The sequence below is a fragment of the Rutilus rutilus genome (genome assembly GCF_951802725.1).
Source record: "Rutilus rutilus genome assembly, chromosome: 3".
NCBI lineage: Eukaryota > Metazoa > Chordata > Actinopteri > Cypriniformes > Leuciscidae > Rutilus > Rutilus rutilus.
Genome location: NC_140211.1, coordinates 21237427 through 21258074, shown reverse-complemented (window position 1 = coordinate 21258074; position 20648 = coordinate 21237427). Strand labels below are relative to the sequence as shown.

The window sequence follows — 20648 nt, the reverse complement described above, 5'->3', positions numbered from 1 at the left end:
TAATTTTAAATGCTACATGCAAATTCAGGTACCTCCACATCATGCCATCAGAGGAATAATGTACATTTCAAAATATATTCAAATAGAAAACAGTATTTTATACTATAATATTTCACAATATTACTGTGTTTTTGATCAAATGTGTGTTTTTTAATAGTGATGTACATTTTGAGATTTGCTAAGAATTACATTTATCAGCCTTATTAAATCATTTTAAATCATAATTGATTAAAAATTAACTTTAAGTGATTTGTTTAATGACTACGACCGTAATCTGAAAGTAAAAATATGGCAAATAAACATGAACAATTAAATATCTATTACTGATCAATACCGATAAATAAAAAATGTGTTTGTTTGTCTTTCTTTATGCTGTTCCATCTTCAGATCTCTCAGTCGTGCCAACCACTTCTAACAGCACACACCCACAGCTGGTCAGTTCTTCTTCTTCCCATAATGCCTGTACCTCACAATCGCCACAGGAGGGTCCTGGTCCCTCCAGTAGCTGCTCAGCGGCCGCCCCTGATAGCACACTGGCTGCTCAGAGCCACGGTGGAGTGCCAGGACCCAGCACCACCAACACCACTGCCAACGAAGGTAAACTATCAAGACGCTGATATCTAATAGTTGACAGTGACATTGGTTACTGGCATGTTTGTGTTGATTTTTAATTCATGTGTTCTTTTGCCTCAATCAGATGACAGCAGAAGAAGCTTGTCGGGTGAGAACGGAGGTGTGGCGATGCCTAGGTTGCCCTCTTGTTGCCCCCAGCACTCCCCTTGCAGCGGGCCATCTTCAGGGCACCTCTCCCTGGGGCACACCCACTCAGGGTGCCTGCAGGGTGGGGCGACGCAGCAATCCGGCCCCCCGCAATCTGGCACCCAGCACTCCCACAGTCACCCGCACCACTTCCACCATCACCACCATGCCAACCCGGTCCCTTCTTCCTTAGCCTTCCCAGAGTCCAGCTGCCCTCTGGAAAGGCCCACTGCCATGCCTGCACCCTGTGGAGGGGTGAGCAGCAGCAACCAGTACCACGACCAGGTACCTTCATACCTGCATGTCAGCTTCTTGAGAACCTTGTATGTCAATATAGGAGAAAGCGAGGATATTATAAGCTTCTGTAGCAGTTGATACCGAAACCCATAAATTCTAGTTCTTATTTCCTTGGCTTCAATGTTAATTGTGTGCGTGCATGAATTAAACTCTTTTTGCTTCATAAATTTAGGGGGAAAATTTTGTTGCTTCATAAATTGAGGGGGGAATAATCAAAATAACACGATGACACTGCAAAGCATAATGTCCGTATTGTTGACAAAACCCATCTGTTTTTCATTTTACACATGGCTTTCATTTAACAGCATATGTTTTTGTTTGGAATTATTTAAGATTCTTCCTTCATGAACTACTAAATCACCCTTCATGTTTTGACGATGAAAAGGCAAATGCACCTTTATGAAAAAGGTATTCTTCTAAAGCTGAGCTTTTCCACAGGGGAGTTTGTTTGAGGCCATCCTCTCAGTCTTGTTGAATAATTCACACTGAACTAATTGTCTTGGCTGCTGAATTCTATTATTTACCAGCGTAGAGGAGTGTTGTGTGTGCATGAGTATGTTTGAGTACGTTTTTGAGTGTCAAAAAAAGAAAAGAAAAGTTGTGTATGAATTTTTGTTGTTGTTACTTATGCTGTAATGCTGTCTCAATGCATGCTTGGCTATCATAATGTTTAGCATGAAAAGAGGTTCTATGCTGAATGCATTCAGCGAAAGACTGTGGCCTTTGATGGGGGCACTGAGCAGTAATCGCCGTTAGCGAGTCATCAGATATGCGCAGACTGGGGGCGCTAGCGAAGCGAGGTGATGTCAGGCATGTTTTATACATCAAAGTGTGTAAAGGATTAGGTTTGGGGTGAATGCCCTCATTTCAAGAGGAATTTAATACTGTTTTGGTTTTTATCCATGTAATTTCTTTGGCTAGTGACATTTTTAAGATATGGACCTGATTTGTGTATTTTTTGAAGTATGTGGAAGATATTATTTTGAGATATGCAGCTCATATTTAGTGGTACTTGCTATTAAGATTGCTAGTTCTTCAACAAACCCCTTAACCCTACATATTAAACTTTAGGTAGGTGAATGAGAGAATACAAATCAGCCACAAAAATGATAAGCGAGACAAATCTCATGTGATCTGAGCATGTACATGTCTGCTGCAGACTTAACTTTGCATACTTTAAAGGTGTTGTAAGAGATGTTAGTCATTCTGGAGCTTCTTAACTTTTTCCACAACCCTGTCCTTCAAAGATATTTCGGTACCGTTGTTGTAATCAGAGGTGGAGCAGAAGAGCAGTAGCACATAATTTCAGTGTTGTCAAAGTTGTGACAAGCAGAATAAACTGACAACTCCTTATGAAGCTAAATGTTGTGCATAACTTTAATAATCCTTTTCAACTAACAGTCACATTCTTGCAACCCATATATGACGCGTGTTATTTCCCAGGTAATATGGAGTGCAACCCTATTAAAATCTCACTTATAGCACATTTAAGAATTAAATTGTCAATTGTAGTGTTGTCAGACAGTTTATGTAAATAAAGAAGCAAATGCTGAACTCTTAACCATTTCAGGATTTGTCAGCTATCATTTATTGTCATCTTGTGCCATTTTTATCAACATTTCATCAGAACAGCTAAAATAGCTGAAAACGATCAATATTTCCTTCAGTCTGGCACAAGCAGTTGGCAGCGCATCAGGATTTCATATGGAGATAAAACAATGCCCCTGAAACTTAAATGACATAATATATATAGTAAAATAAAAATATTTTGTAAAAAAAAAAATATTTAAATTCTGTAATAAAATATGCAAAGTCAAGTCTGTAGCAGGTTGGCCACATGTTCAGATGTGAAATTCATCTCTTGACTTTGCTTGTTTTTGCATCTACTATTAGTTTCTTTTAGAATCAGTTCTGTACGCTCTAGCAATCACCCTAGCAAACCCAAAGCAACACATTTATATTTTCTGTCCGATTCAGTTTATCAGCCTTACGCTTATGGGACAGGTGTTTTTGTTCTAATGTATCACAGTTGTCACTGAATTAACTGCTGGTTACTGTCTTCCCTGTCTGTCTCAGCAGACTCTGCCGGTGGATCTCAGTAGCAGTGCAGTGCGTAGCAGTGGATCCGGCAGCACAGGGTTCCACGGCACATCTGCCTTCGACCCCTGCTGTCCAGGCTCCGCCTCCCGGCCACCTGCTTTCGTTTCCCAGGCTGCACCTGGACCCAGCCAGCAGACTGTGGCCGACTCGTTCAGCTCAGCCATAGTGGCCCAGCCTCAGCCCCAACCTCCTCAGCTCTCTTCCTGCAGGCACTACATGCACCCCCCCTGTACGTACTTTTACTGTAATATTTGAATCATATCAATCCAATATTAATGATCCAGTGCTGATTTAGGGGTGAAATGGTTCCGGTAGACAGTAAAATGTATATGTAATTTAACAGTGTGCTGCATTTTGGTGAACCATATAGCTTAATGCATTTAAAAGTTTTACTTAATACATACAAATTACAGCATTCAAATAAATAATGGTTGATCACAGTGTTCAAATTTTTATTCTATTGACTGCAAATAATCTAATCTTTACATCCCTAATACCAATGTACCAAAGTATTTACCGAATCAATAGGAGACGGCAGGACAATGATACATCCTTGACCTGGAGAAATTCAAACCGTTGCACCCCAAATTTATTGGATGTTCTAAATAGAAGGCAATAAACTAAAAATCGATGTGAAACGATGCTGGTGTGTTCTGTTGTGTGTGAGTGTGAATGTGAAGATTCTGCGATGCTGGCGCCTGTGCTTTATGGTAATTAGATGAAACACCTGATGTTTAATGTGTTAAGTGCTGCAGGTATTGTGCCCAGCAGTCCCACTTAATTGCCGATTCTGCTCACAATAGCGTTGTGTGGAATATAAATGAGCGTGGCAGGGCTCCCTGGTGGGCCTGAATTTAGTGGAGTAATTGCCACTCACAGCTCACTGGAGCACCTGTTTGCACACTCTCCTGTTCTCCCTCTATATTTATCTCCTGTATCTCGCGGTCATTATTTTTCTTTGTTTTTCTTTACTTTCTCCCTCATTCCCTTCTGTCTGTCAAATCCTTAGCAAACAGTACAACTCGTTCGCTCCAGGGTAATCACACTTACACGGGTCATATCCAGGCCATCGTGAAGTTCCCATGAAACTTCCATCCTCTTAATAGTTATCATCAACACAGTTCATTGTTTTTGATGCATTTTTTAACAGACATTTATGCCAGATTTGTATCATCCAGGAAGAAAAGAACAGGAAAAGGAGATTACGTTCTGCCATTTATACTAACGTTAATGCTTTTTCTCTACCAGATGGCCCTCTGCCACGCCCCCTGCACCACCAGTCCTCCTCCTCTTGTCCTCACTCCCATGGCAATGCCCCTCCCCCTCAACAGCCGCCTCCACAGGGTGATTATGTCATCCCACACCCCGTCCTCCCCTTCCACACCCCCCTGCCTTCTCACGGGCCGGGCCACTCGGTGCCCCCTGCTCCTCCACCCTCCCTGCCTGCCCACCATCTACCAGGCTCCAGTGCCCCTCTGTCTCAGCATCTTCCTCCTGAGCACCAGGCACTGCAGCACCTGCCCGTTCTGGGCCCAAACCCTGTCCAGAGGCTCCACCAGCACGACATACTGCAGAGGATGGAGGTTCAGAGACGCAGAATGATGCAGCACCCGACGTGAGTCGCTGTGTGATTCCTGTTTTATGATATTTGTTTTACTTTTGTTTTTAACTCAAGTGTTTCATTATGATGCTGTTTTGTAATGCTATACTATGGTTCAAAAGTTTGAGTTCAGCAAGATTTAGAAAATCTCTTCTGCACACCAAAGCTACATTTTGTTTGATCAAAAATACACCTATATATACCTATTTTATTACATTTTAAAATGCAATTTATTCCCGTGATGGTAAAGATGAATTTCCAGCAAGTTAGTGTTTAGTGTCACATGATCCTTCAGAAATCATTCTAATATGCTGATTTGGTGCTCAAGAAACATTTCCTAGTATTAATGTTGAAAACGGGTGTGCTGCTTAATATTTTTGTGGATGCTTTAATACAGTGATGCTTTTTTTTCAGGGTTCTTGGATGAATAGAAAGTTAAAAGAGAACAGTGTTTATTTGAAATAGAAAACTTTACTGTCACTTTTTATCAATTGATTGTGTCCTTACTGAATAAAAGTATTAATTTCTTTAGAAAAAAAGTCTTACTGACCCCGAACTTTTGAACGGCAGTTTACCATTACAGTTGATGTTTTGTTTTTGTTTTGTCATACCACCCACCTCTAATCTCAAAGCTTTGTGTAACTAAAATAATCTACAACTTTAAATAAGGTGATTTGCTAATGCCTTGCAAATTGTTTCCTGCTTTGTCTTTTTATGTAACAAATTGTTTCCCTCCTTCCTTAAGGCGAGCACATGAGAGACCCCCGCCACATCCCCATAGAATGCATCCTAACTACGGTCACGGGCATCACATTCACGTCCCACAAACTATGTCATCGCACCCTCGGCAGGCTGACCAGAGGACCACATGGTAGAGTATATTAAAAAAGTAGAACGTTTCTCTGAATTAATGTTTCAGATGGTTTGGAGCCATTGGTTCCCTCAGGAGTTTCCGGTTTATGCTTACAAAATCAGGATTTATGGTTAAAACTGAACATCTCTGTAATATCATGATTAGGGCTGCACGATAGGCCTATGTCATACTTCTTGACAGGCTGGAAAACTGGGTGGGGCTTTCTGGGATAGTCCTAAAATGGTTCAGGTCATACTTTGATGGGAGAGGTTATTATGTGAGTGTAGGAGACCATAAGTCTGAGTGGACATCCATGACATGCGGAGTCCCTCAAGGCTCAATTCTTGCGCCACTCCTGTTCAACCTGTATATGCTCTCAATGAGCCAAATAATGAGAAAGAACCAAATTGCTTACCACAGCTATGCAGACGACACACAGATCTACTTAGTCCTATCGTCTAACGATTACAGCCCCATTGACTCCCTGTGCCAATGCATTGATGAAGTGAACAGTTGGATGTGCCAAAACTTTCTGCAGTTAAACAAAGACAAAACTGAAGTCATTGCGTTTGGAAACAAAGATGAAGTTCTCAAGGTGAACGCATACCTTCACTCTAGGGGTCAAACAACTAAACATCAAGTCAGGAATCTTGGTCTGACACTAAAGTCAGACCTTAGTTTCAGTAGTCATGTCAAAGCAATAACTAAATCAGCATACTATCATCTGAAAAATATTGCAAGAATTAGATGCTTTGTTTCCAGACAAGACTTAGAGAAACTTGTGCATGCTTTCATCACCAGCAGGGTGGATTATTGTAATGGACTCCTCACTGGCCTTTCCAAAAAGACCATAAAACAGTTGCAGCTCATACAGAACGCTGCTGCCAGGATTCTGTGCAGAACCAGGAAATATGAACATATCACACCAGTCCTCAGGTCTTTACACTGGCTCCCAGTTAGATTTAGGATTGATTTTAAAGTATTATTACTGGTATATAAATCATTCAATGGCCTAGGACCTCAATACATTGCAGATATGCTCACTGAATATAATCCCAACAGATCCCTCAGATCATTAGGATCACATCAGCTAGAAATACCAAGGGTTCACTCTAAGCATGGCGAGTCCACTTTTAGCTATTATGCCAGCCGCAGCTGGAACCAGCTTCCAGAAGAGATCAGACGTGCTCCTACAGTAGTCACTTTCAAATCCAGACTCAAAACACATCTGTTTAGCTGTGCATTTACTGATTGAGCACTGTGCCACTGTTCGTCCGACTGTTTGTACTGTACTGTATTTTAATTTTCTAGACTGTTTTAATTATTCTTATTTCTTTTTATTATTTTAATTTCTTCTATGTAAAGCACTTTGAATTGCCATTGTGTATGAAATGTGCTATATAAATAAACTTGCCTATATCGTTTTAGCAGCGATATCGCGATGTGTGCATCCGCGATAGTCACATCAGAGGATGTACAATGTCAAGTATTGGGATCGTAGTTGATCCGTATGGACCAAGCACCACGGTTCGAAACACACATGATTCTTAGATTAATTACAAAGTTTAACCATCATAGAGCGAAAGTTAATCATTTGTTCAATCACGTGTTTTAGTAGCCTGACTACGTCAGACTTCCTACTTCCGCTAATTTCATTTCGCTCCTGTAGTCAGTCTGAGATAGCAGCCTATCTTTCAGTTTTCCACCGGCCTGAAAACAGCCGGGCCAATCAACGAACAGAGGGTAGAGCCGTGACGTAGACGCTGATTGTACCGTGGATGCGTAGATTTACTTCACATAATCTGCAAAAGTCGTTCACAGCCATGTTCACTCCGGTATTTCGCTCAATGGTTTAGTTTTTGCATCATACATGCATTTACAGTGGAAGTTAGATGCGGCTGAGCATGCGCATAACACACGCCATAACCAAACGTTATGTGATTGGCTTACGGGTAACCAATGATTTTAAACTTCAGACAAGCGCCCCCCGCGAGAGAGAAAACACTTCTCTATTATGCTATTCCAGACTCTGTCTACGAAGCAAAGTGAAGTAGCAGAGTCTGGTATTACCAGGCTAGTGTTTTAGGTCCTGTCATTTTAAACATTCAAGCGATTTTAAACCATTTTAGTGCAAGAAGACTTGAAAGAGATCTCATTTCAGAAGTTGCATGCTGTTTTCTATGATAGCACACAGAGCCACACAGGCAGCACGTGAACACCAAATTCTGCTCTCTGCGTCTATTTGTGCTTGAACAGACACATACATGAATAATTATGTCAAAATGCCCATGTCGGCGAGTATTCTTGTAAACGCAGCCGTTTATGGCCTATGTGAACATAAACAGTTGAGAAAGAAAACGGATGCGTAACTATATTGGATACGTTTATTCGGTAGTAAAGTGACAGCAGCCCAATATTCCTGCTGCTGCTGTCTGTTATTAATATTAATCAAACAACAATAGACAAAGAAAATATCACTTTTATAGCTTTAACAAAGATTAATTACATTTACTTTATAAATTGAAGACTATGCAGTCTAATTTTACACTTAATTATTACATTTCTGTTACACTTACCTGAAAAACAAAGCCCTGTTCATTTCATTTGTATCTTTGTTCTATTGTATTTATCTATGCTTGTAATGTTGATTAATTTCTATGCAGATTCACTCCCCTACAAAATCACCATAATCATTCTAGTAAGATTAATTATTTCCAAATAGAGCTATTCAAGTCATCTGGTGACATTTGTTTTCATATCGCAATATATATATTGCCGAAAAACAAAATATCTCAATGTTAGTTTTTTCCAATATCGTGCAGCCCTAACCATGATCTGTTAGTCATGATGTTGGTTTCAAACAATATATTGTTCACTGATTTAGCATGCCGGTTGTCGGTCTTCTTGCTGTTTTAGGGAGCTGGGCATTGAAGCTGGTGTTACTGTAGCTCCCTACCCTTCAGGACACCTGCACCCGCATCTGCCTCACTATCACCCTCCACCCAGACTGCACCATTTCCCCATCCAGCTGATGGTGAGTCCTTTCTCCCCTCCATCAACTGAAATGTATGCGTACATTAGCATGAATAAAAAAGCCCTGATTTGCTCTCAGGTATGGCACAGATTAATGGCGGCAGCCCCAAGCCGTGTATCCGCAGCATCTGTTATTACAGGGGGATGTGTACGGGTGCATGAATTATGCATCACAAGTTATAATGGAAGCTCATTGGACATTTCAAGTGTGAAATTTGAATTTGATTTATTTGAAAGACTAAAATTACTTTTGAATCATATGGAGTGACATGCACGCACAGATGTGTGAAAAATTTCTTATGCCTTTCATAAATATCAGTGCCAAAATTGCAGGTGTTTTTTACTAAAATATTTAGTGTCCTTTCTGTCTGTTTTCCCATTAGGTGCCATCACTAATTTCATGTTTTTGTTTCCTTCAGCACACTGGCTCAATGCCTGAAGTGACATATCCACATATTCGCTACATCTCCTCCAGAATGACTTTTGGCCGCACATATGAGGTAAGATCTGGAACATGGACCAAAATCATTGGTGATCTAAAGTTTCTTCCTTTCTAGAACAAAACACATTCCTTGAAGAATGCATAAGGAAAATAAAGTATTTGGTATGTGTATGTGGTATAAAAAATAAAAATAAATGATATATTCTTTTCCCCCTAAAGTCCTATACCACTGTGTATGTTATCATGACTAATTTCATAATTCATTAATCTTTTAGTTTTTAATTACCTTTTTCCCCATTCTCACTGGTCTTCAGAAGTGTGTGTGTCTTTAAGAAACGCCCCGCCCCCTTTCTGTGTAAAAAGATTTGAGCGTTTTTTTTGGTTCCGCTCACTCATAGGCTGAGAGTTTGAATTATTTTGAACTCCCTCCCCCATCCTTCAATAACAACCTCTTTGCCCAGTCTGCATTACATTTTGATATATTCACAGCACAATCCACTCCTCATCAACTGTTGAAAATGAAGATTAAATTTAAAAATATAGCTGCAAGCAGCAATTATCGGGGCCAAGCAGAATAAGACGACAAGACATGGGTGAAAGAGTCAGACCAACTGCAACAATGAGCAATTAAAGACATTTAAAGAGGATTTTAGGCGAAATGGCTGAAAAATCATATAAACAGTAATTAAAAATATGATTTAATTGATTATCACTTTCGACCTATTATCACAATAGGTGGCGCAGTTACAAAACGGATGTGATGTGGTCAGAGTGAAGTGACAATGACACATACAAAGTTTGGTGTCAATATGTCAAGGCATTGCAGAGATAAAGCCTGAATAGTCCTTTTGGCATCATGCCTCAACTTTGCTGCTGCGGTATACGAAAACGGTTTCGTCTATCGACACGAAATCCATAACTTTTAGTCGGCACTGTCTGGAGATGATACGATTCGATTTTGGTGAAAATCGGACAAACGGTCTAGGAGGAGTTCGAAAAAGTAGGTTTTGAATGAAAATCAAGATGGCGGACAGGAAGTTCGGCCAAATAAGGAAAACTTGACCCAAGGAATCTTTTAAGACCAGTGGCATTTCAATAGGCAGATTTAGTCAAAAGTTATTAGCCTTTTTGGAAATTTTGTGACCTTTTGACCACTAGGTGGCGCTGGTTCGAAACTTTTCACGCTCCTTCAGAGCATCGTGCTGATGACCCATACCAAGTTTTGTAACAATCCGTTCTAGAGATGCACCGATTACAATTTTCTGGGCCGATTTTTCATTGAGTTTGACCTGCCGATACCGATTTTAGCCGATTCCGATTTCATTTTTTCTAACCACTTTACAGCACACACAAGTATTTATTTTATATCTTTTCTGTAATAGAACATTTTACAATTTGCATAGTACATATTTTTTTGAACAGATAAACGCTATAAAATAGAACTATATAAATTACTCCAGGTGTGGGTAATTCACACACATCTGAAGTGCAGTGTTATGGAAGAACCATTTCCTTTTCACATTCAATATCCAATAAAAAAATGTATATATGTATTTAGCAAACTAAACGTCTGTATGAAAACAGGGAATGGCAATAAAATAATATATAAATTAAAAATAAAATGCAGTATAAAGATATTTCTCAAAGCACACACACACATGCCTATTGCAATCACTTGTACAAACTGAATAATAAAACAAGTTTAAATGGGTACATTTTCTATAAATATTAGTCTTCGTTTTCTTTTCTGACATAGCCTACTCCAGTTCTTGTTAAAACACACAAATTCTGTGCATTTTGGGCACTTTTTTTGTGAAACCCTATTTAGGCCTTTTTGTCCATCAAAAGTGTGCTTTCCCTTTAATTGAGCGTGAGCAGTGCAGCAAATAGACTCGGTGCCGAAACACGCGCTTCACTGCTCGCGCTGCTCCTGCTCCCGTTGTGAATGCACTCATTGATTAACATGCACGGCGAAAAAAAATACGCGCTTGCGGTCTGAACGGACGTAATTCACGAGGTTTCCTACATGTGTGTTCCGTGTGCACGTGTGATGCTGATGTTGCGCGATGTTAATCATGTTAACATGATCAATCGGTGCATCTCTAATCCGTTCATGCGTTCTTAAAATACAGCATTTTAGCACAAAATTCAAAATGGCCAACAGCCAAAATGGCCGATATGGTAAAATTGGATATGAGTCGACTCGGCATGTCGCCCTAAATCTAACAAGACCAATTTTATGACTTTTGGACAATTTGTTTAAAAGTTATAACCAAAAATAGCCATTTTTCATATCTCCGGACCAGTAGGTGGCGCTGCACTGAAACGCAGCATGTAGCCTCAGGTCATGCTTGTGAGTACAAGTACCAAGTTTGGTCTGACTACGATAAACCATTGCGGAGATACAGCCTTACGACTGTTTTTGCAAGCGCTACATAAAATTTGTTCGTGCGTGTATCGAAAACTGTTTGACGAATCAATTTGAATTCCATATCTTTTTGTCACCCCTGCCTGAAGATGACCTGGTTTCATTTTCGTGCAAATCGGACAAACCATCTAGGACGAGTTCGAAAAAGTAGCTTTTTTGGAAAATTCTAAATGGCGGCCATATTTTTATGACGGAAAATTACGTCAGAGGGTGAAATCGAATCGTGATGAGCTCAGGAATCAGAGGAAAAAAGAATTTTGTTGATTGTTGATTCAAAAGTTATTAGCAAAATATTAGTGAAACTTTGGACAGGTGGTGACACTAGAAGGAATGACTAAAGCCCCTTTCACACAGCGCATTGAACCCGGGAAATTGCCGGCAAATTGCCGGAACGCCTTCTGTGTGAACGCAAACACGACCCGGGTTTAATGCCGGGATCGATGCCGGGTTGGGGACCTAGTAACATTGCCGTGTTCAGTCCCGGGACGCGCGCTGTGTGAACAAAAGCCGTAATAATGCCGTGTCGTAGTGATGACGCTGAAGCCGGGATCGTTCGCCAGCTGTGAAACGGTACGAAATGCGCAATTTTATGATCGAATCAGAGAAATAAATGCAAGCGTGGTTTCTCGAGAGAGAAATCGCAGCTCATAAGCAAACTGAAGACGCTGCTGAGACATTACAAGTCACATCGATGTCATGTGTCTTTCCGGGACATACACGGGTTGTGTGTGAACGCGCTCTCTGATTCCGGAAAATCACTGGCAGTGTGAATGAACCAAAATCAAATGAACCCGGGTCAAATACCGGGTCACTTTATCCGTGTATTTTCCGGAATCTCTGTGTGAAAGGGGCTTTAGACACACCAAAATTGGTGTATTTAATGTTGGGACTGTCCTCTATCAGAATGTCAAACCATTACAACTTTCCCGCAATCGGTTCTATGGGCTGCCATAGACTCCCAGTCGGAAGAAAAAGAAGAAGAAAAAGAACACTAACGATTACAATAGGTGCCTCCACACCTTCGGTGCTTGGCCCCTAATAATCTCCCTTCTAAAAGTGGGATTCTTAAAGGGTTAGTTCACCCACATTAATGACTCACCCTCATGTCCAGCGTCGGCCAATAGTGAGCCTACGTGTGACGTACAACAGATGCGCTGCGCAGTTATACTACGTGAAAAGTCTTACGGGCTTACGGGCTTGGAACGACATGAGGGTGAGTCATTAATGACATAATTTTCATTTTTGGGTGAACTAATCCTTTAAGTTAGAAATGTAGACCATCAGCTGCTACACACACGAGGTTCACAGACTTTCGCATTAGTGGGAATTGGTTATTGTTAGTTCTTAACCAGTTAACCATCACACACCCTTAAACCAATGCACTTGCGTACACTTACTTACAACACACTTACAAAAACCTTTCTTCTCTGTTTCTTCTCTTCTCTAGCTTGCTTCCTAAATAAACTTGGCTTTGTATATTATATTTTTGGCTCTTTGACAAATTGCTTTTGCTCTCTTGTAAGTCGCTTTGGATTAAAGCATCTGCTGAATGCATAAATGTAGATGTTCTGATGTTTAACCTCACCGTGATGAAGAATTCCTCATGATGTGATCCGTTTAAAATCAGTAATGTAACCAGTAGTGTGTTTTAACAGGATCTGCTGCATTTAGAAGAGCGACTGGGGACTGTGAACCGAGGGGCCTCTCAGGGAACCATAGAGAGGTGCACCTACCCACACAAATACAAAAAGGTGAGAACACTTACAAACATTAGTGTTTTATGTGAGGTGGTCAAAATAACGTCCTGTTTGGTGATAATGGACAGACAGTCTGAGGATATAATGTAGGGGCATCCTGTTAGACACACGCAAAAAAAAAAACTTCACCAGGAGCCTAATATCAGAACTTTTGTGTCATCACAAATCCTCACCCAGTCCTTTTATTGTCAACAGCTGCATAGTGTAGACCTTTGAAATGTCACTGATATGTAGGAAAAGGTTCCATGGAGATGACAGAATGCATTACATTTCTGAATAACAGTAATCTAAAACCCTGCCGCCCTAATACAGAAGGTGGTGGAGAGAGACACTGAGGAACAGTTAGCACCTGAAGCATGGGCATCTGTTGGGAAAAATATGCACTCAACCTCAAACTCGGTGAGAAAAAATGTGAACAAATAGTTTGGGAAAACATGTTTTAGCTCACATATTGTGTAGATGTTAACGGGGGCAGGAATAGTAAAAAAAATGGCGTAGTCAATCTAGTTGAGGAGCACATTGACAAAAATGTGTGTCTGTGTTTATTAAAAAATACATAATGTGCATTGTCTGAAGTTTAGGTTTTGTTTCTGCTTGACTTGTTTATGATCAGCACACTGTTCGTAACAAAAAACACGGTTGCTATGTTTATGTAACATGTTATGCTGCTCTTTGTGGTTATTTTTTTGTATCGCCAGCATTGACTGCAGCAATTATTATTAAAAGATACCAATTATAAACATTCATATAAACTTTTTGCATATGCTTTGGGGGAAAGAAGACACAGAAAGAGCTAATTTGTGTGCTAGTGTTGCTCACCAGTTCATGAGAATTGGGGTGCAGTGAGACTACTCATAATGGTTATGCTTTTTTTTTCTCATGCACAGAGAAAGCTGCATGGTAAGCAAGAGGAGGAGGAGGAGGAGGCAGAGGAAGACACGGAGGAGAAATGCACCATCTGTCTGTCTATACTGGAAGAAGGGGAGGATGTCAGGTAAACGCTTACAACACTGTGGATTTGAGATTGTAGTATCCTTCAAATGATTCTTGCTTTTTTTTTTTTTCTAAACGGTTTTTGAGAATGAGGCTCTTTACAAAAGGCACTCAATTGTGTAATTTATTAAATGATTTGTTTTATGTGTGTGTGCGCGCGTGTATTAGGGGTTGAATGACTTCAGATTTTTTTAAAGTGGACATTTATGTGATGAAAGGAGAGTCGACGTCGACTAGTCGCTGATGCCGTCATTGATGAACAAATAAGCCTGAACTTCGAGCTGAGACTCGAACGCGGGTTGCTTTGTGCACAGCTACAGTATATGACACAGCGCTGCCCACAAGGCTATTCACATAACAGCTTATCTTTTAACAGTTCTTTTGTCTTTGGATTTATTTTATATGAATACGTTAGTGAGAGAGTGATTGCATGCAACTTAATTCTACCTGGCAGTGTCTCTACTAATAGTGCAGCTGTGGGTTTTAGTTACTAAGAAATATATGCTTGAACTTTTCAGTTTCTAAGCTTTTTTGTTGATAAATCACAGAACAGTGTTGACAATACAGGCCATGTATATAGGTCATGACCAGTGACCAGAGGTGTAAAGTCCAGGTTCAGAAAGTAAAAGTCCTCCTCAGTATTTTGTTCCAATCACCTGGATTTGCTAATTGGCATAGTTTTTCAGCCAGGAGATGCTGTAAACATATGGCAGGACTTTTACTTTCTGACCCCTGGACTTTACACAGCCAGCGACTAGTCGGCTTCAAGCTTAAAGCGTCATGGCAGAGCATATATGTGTGTGTGTAGATATAGGTCTGTTTATATATATATACATACATAGATATACATATATACATATATATATATATACATATACATACACACATATATATATATATATATATATATATATATATATATATATATATACATTATACACTGTGTGTGTGTAATAAATATAGCACAAGTAGCTGGCATGGTGCTAAATTATAATCAAACACAATTTATTCTTTTTACATTTGGGACTCCCCAAGGTTCCGTTTAAAATGTGATCCAGATTAGGCAGTCGGATATCATGAATACTTTCTCTCTTTATATTCTCTGCTGCCCTCTGGAGCTGGAACATGTGAATTACTATGTGTTTTAATATTAAAAGTCTGATCTCATTGTATAGAATGTTCATTTTTAAAGTCATCTGATTGTATTTATCCACCTATCTTTTTTTCTTCTTTTTTTTTTTTTTGCAGGCGCCTTCCATGTATGCATCTCTTCCATCAACTGTGTGTAGACCAATGGCTCCTCACTAACAAGAAATGCCCCATCTGCAGAGTGGACATCGAAGCTCAGTTATCTTCAGAGAGTTGATGCTATTTTTCTTGCAACCCTTTTGTTGGACATTTATTTGTTGTTTTCCTTTTCATTTTTGTCAGTAACGCATTCAACCAAAGATGGCATGAAATACCTGCGCAACTATGGGAAAAAAGAAAAACAACAATCCACAAAAAAAGCATCAAGCCTAGCGTGCCAGCTATCATGTAGTACCAGTACAGCTAGAAAAAACATCTTCATTAAGGGTTTTGAATTGTATTGTATTTATAAAGGGTTTATGTAGCTTTTGTTTTCATAAGTGTCATTGTATTTTATTTTTGCATGGTTCCTTGCAATGCATTTCTTTGCACATATAATGAAATAGGCCTCAGAAGGCCTGAGAACTTGCAGGTGAGGATTGCTGCTCTAGTAAAGAAGCATTTTTACATACCTGATGCCTTGCTTTACTGGAATAGAATGTCAACCTCCATTTTAAAACATTGCAGGACTCAATTTTATGATCAGTATATTGGTTAGTTTTATGTTTTAGACAATGTGATCTATCTGAAATAGATTTTTTTAAGTGAATCAAGACATTCCTTAATTAGGAAACAAGATCATGGTTAAGAGATCAGCTGCTGTAACAGTGTTCACCCTCACGCCAATTCACTCTCAACACGGGATACTGGGCTGGAGTCCATTCCGTTTCACTTCAGCTCATTAACAGTGCGAACTGAATTCAGGAAGCTGGTTTAACAAATGCTCCATGTACATTAAATTTATATGCATTAGATCCTGAACTGATGGCTTTGAAATGAATTCAGCTCCAGGCCTGATGAGAACCAACTGCACACTTCACCGCCATTCACACGGTTGCGTTCCATCAGTCCCCTCTCAGCACCTCAATCTGACGTCACATGTAACGCACTTCACCTAATGTATTTTCAAAGAGAAGAGAAAGAGAAAAAAAATGAATGTCACCTCTCTGTATTCTGATTGTTGTTTTTTTTTATAGTATAATGAAGTTGGATTTTTGATTGGGCAATGGGGAAAGTGTCATTTCTCAGAGAAGCTCGATATGTTGACTTGGTTCTGTGAGGATTACAGGCCTAAAAAAAACAGCCACCGCAAGTGTGAAGTGCTGGGAAATAGATTATTTATTATTTCATCATCAGGGTCTCCTAGCCTGCTTCATTTATCTCTCTCAGCAACCTAGAAACTGACTCTTGTTATCTGATTATTTCTTCACAATTATTATCATTAACATGCATTTGTTCAGCAACTGTGCAGCATTTTTTTTTTTTTTTTTTTTTTTTTTTTTGCTGCTGTGAAATCCTAACACTAATATTAATCTCAACTAGCTATCTTGCATATACTTGCACATGAGAGACAGACGACAGGAGTGTTGTGAGAATGAGAGTGTGCTGAGGCCGTGTATTTCCACTCTGATTGCCGAATTTCGAGGAAAAACTGTAATAATTTTGAATGGAGTGTTGGAATGCAGTACTTAATGGCAGGCGTCCATGCATTCATAGACTTAATGGCCCCAGGATGATATTCCATGGGATTTATATTAGTTTTAAAATAATGAAATTAATAAAGTTAGGTAACTCTTTTATGTGTCCGGTTTTGTGCCTCCTTGAATCCGACACCCTTTTGAAGAATTTAACCATGGGGTCTAGTTTCCATCAATACCGTGGTTATTTTATTCTTTCTAAAATAAAGCAGTAAAGTTTGTATTGGGTACTATAGTCATTACCTCATTACAAATGTCTTGTATACTGTACAATGACTGAGGAGACAATTGCTGCCCACTGCACCAGATGTGTGTGTGTTCACTACTACTCACTGCTCCTAATGTGTGTGCACTAACTTGAAAGGGTTAAAGGACAAATTAAGAGTATGGGTTACCATACTTGACCTTCACATCACTGTCACTTTACAAAAAAGGTAAAACGCAATAACAATGTCAGCAATGGGACTGAGAAAAATGTTTACGTAGACTGTGTACTACACAGCTTCGAACATATTGATAGACGGTCACTATTAAAAAATTAAAAAAAAATTGGGATATTAAGCTTATTTTAGGAATATTTTATCTTATAAACCTGCTTGTTAAAAAATGTACCTTTAGTACTAGACAAGAAAAAGTATATTGTGTTTGTTTTTGTCTTGCAATATTGATGGAAAATCTCAAGATTTGGGTCAAGTTGAAAGTGATATAGGTAGGTCACCTAACCAAATATATATATAACTAAATGTGACATTACACAAACACTTCATACACACACAGTTTTTTCTTTCTAACAGCGACACCCGCAGGTACATTTACAGCACAGGTCCGTGTCTGTCTTGCCTCCCCCGAGCCCATTGAGTTTTATTAACAGACCACCTAAAGCGTGCGGTGGGTTTGGTGCACGTGTTGTGCCGAATTTCGACCGGTAATAATTTGGCAGGGGGTCGAAATTCGGCACAACACGTGCAATTAAGAATAAATGTGGGAAAGTCACACGAGAGGAGGCAATGCCTCCATCACGCTGTGATTGGATATATTTTTGGGTATGGGGATAGGCCTAGGCCTACTCACTAGCGCATCAAACTTGAAGTGGACTGAAAACATAATGACTGTGGGCTTTTTTTTTTTAGTGAACAAATCAGCTTTGGTGAGATTAAAAGTATAGCCTACGTTGTGTCTGTGACCAGGAAAAGAAATAAAAAGAATAGCTGACATCAGTTCACAAATACTCTGTGGCACGTTGCATTTCTGCTATAGCAATGTCGCTGTCTACGAGTTCGCAACACTAACAACGTAGCATTGAAATGTGTTGCGCGATGTAGCAACTAGCAACATTGTTACGCGACATTCAGCAACTGAGAGACATTCTGACAATGTTTTATTTTATTTTTATGCTAGATAGACCTATAGATATCCCCCATTTAGCATTTTATGTTTTGAGGTTAATTTTGAATTAGTCAGATGTACTTTTTAAATATTGTTTATCCTTATTATTATTGAACGGGGCTATCAGTAAATTAGCCTAATTATAATCAACATAATTGATTATGTTTGTGTATTATATTATGTATTATATTGATTATGTTTTTAAATACACTTTGAAGAGTAAAAATGACAGAAGGTTACGTTAATTCAACTTTATTATAACTGGTAATCAAATTACCCAAAAAAAGAAACGAATATACAAATTTCTTTTAAGTATAATTCATAAAACAAAAAAAAAGCAAAGATCAGAACATTTAATGAACAAAACCAGGTTCTGTACATGGCAGACAGGGGAGCGTAACCAGGAAAATATAACAGTATAAGTGTAACATGAATTAAAGGGATAGTTCACTTTGAAATTAATTTTTGATATGTTTTAGCTTACCTCAAGGGCATCCAAGATGTAGGTGTCTTTGTTTCCGCAGTAGTTTCAATTTTGATATTTTTAGGTCAAACCGTTCTTGTCTGTCAGTCATATAATGTGATATACACATCATATATATAGCCACTTTTCCAAATTATTATGCAAGTGACGGGTATAAAAATTCAGATTTGAGCTTTTCAAAGAGAGTGTTTGTTTGTTTTATTTCTCATATCTTTTTAGATAACTGGTATCAATCTCAGAGATGTTTGATAAATAGTTCCACATTGTTAAGAAAGTCAGTTCTCATGAAATATGGGGAGGAATATTCCCAAGAACCTCTCCATGAAGGCTGGCAGCTGTATAGCCACCAAATTTATTCAATGAAGAATGCTGTGCTGCAGTGGATAGTTCAGATGGATGGGTTGCTGAATGGCCACCGTGTTCCAACAAGACTGTGACGTCAGCCGGTCAGCGGGTGATGAATTGGGCTGGAATACTGGGAAGTGAGATGGAAGGTCCCTTAAGGGTCTCTGAGGGTGTCAAAATGACTTCTGCAAGATATGTGGTGTTTATAACTGACCATTTTCTGCTATAGTACAAAAACAAGTGTTGTGCCTTCTCAAATAAAAGGATTTTCACGCAGAACAATGCACTATCCCATGCTGCAAAAAAAAAAAGGCAATAAAACTGTTTGAAAATGTATTTCTACACTGTAAACGTTTATCTTTGTGAGTTTTTTTAATTTATTTATGAGTGGCTGCATGCAACTTTATGCACAACTTGTCAGTCTGCATCTCCAGGTCTGGAACTCCAGATACACCAGCAGATTCAAATACCTGTTTGCTGCTCAACTGTGACTCTTTTTTTTTAAGCTGCCCTTTTAATACAATTACCCCTGGTTTTACAGACAAGACTTAAGCCTAGTCCCAGAGTCCCAGACTAAAATGCATGTTTGTGTTTGAGCTGTTGTAACTGAAAGCAATTTGCACTGACAAATCTTAAAATACGTCAGTGTCATTGTTTTATCTCAAGATGCACACCAGTAATGTTTTTTTAGGGAGCGTTTATGGGTCATTCCTGGGATTTGGTAATATTTCAACTTGGAAATCATATAAATCATTTTCTAAATACCCCCACATCATTAGGCACATATCAAACCTCCAACAAAATCATAGTTTCCCACCTCAGGCATTAAAGACCTTTTATTCATTTTAGTTTTTGTCAGATTTAAGCTATAAAACAAACATCTACCCATGTGTCCCTCATAACAATTTAATACCTACAAATGTAACATTTATGATACTTTTCACATTTTTTTGGGACTGAAGTAAAAAATAGACAAACTGTGTGTATGTGGTCTCTTTATTTTTGTAATAAATATTTTCCATTTAGATGTTTAACTAAAACCACAATTGTATTGTGTTAGTCCTTAACTTGTCAGGTGGTAATCAGCAAGAAATACTTTCATTTTTAATTGTCTTCCCTATTTTTTCCAAATGTTTTAATGGACAAGGTTAAGAATAGTGTGATGGGGTTGAAGAATAAATGGTTTGAAGGGAGGCATTGCCTTCAATTTTATATATTTTTCTCTTTCTCATATTGTGCCCTTCTTTCTGGATCAACATACCTGCATGCACAACAAAGTCTTTCTTCTTCTGATGTGGCTGCCATTTCTGACATAGGATGCTCGTCAGTGTTTAAGTGGACACATT

General features: G+C 39.0%; 1 protein-coding gene across 4 annotated transcripts in view; it reads left to right on the top strand.

The window, feature by feature from the left end:
* The window catches only part of rnf111 (ring finger protein 111), a 48374-nt gene extending 31813 nt beyond the window's left edge, over positions 1-16561 (top strand). Inside the window, exons 5-15 of one of the 4 annotated variants that reach the window (XM_084405690.1) lie at positions 388-597; positions 698-1044; positions 3136-3385; positions 4405-4771; positions 5502-5627; positions 8526-8643; positions 9062-9142; positions 13168-13263; positions 13582-13668; positions 14157-14263; positions 15511-16561. In XM_084405690.1, the coding sequence (XP_084261816.1) occupies positions 388-597; positions 698-1044; positions 3136-3385; positions 4405-4771; positions 5502-5627; positions 8526-8643; positions 9062-9142; positions 13168-13263; positions 13582-13668; positions 14157-14263; positions 15511-15628 (1907 nt within the window). In that variant the 3' untranslated portion in view covers positions 15629-16561. Of the gene's footprint in view, positions 1-387; positions 598-697; positions 1045-3132; positions 3386-4404; positions 4772-5501; positions 5628-8525; positions 8644-9061; positions 9143-13167; positions 13264-13581; positions 13669-14156; positions 14264-15510 lie in introns of all 4 variants that reach the window. The other 3 variants (XM_084405689.1, XM_084405691.1, XM_084405692.1) reach the window with 3 other exon arrangements.
* The last annotated feature ends 4087 nt before the right edge of the window (positions 16562-20648 follow it).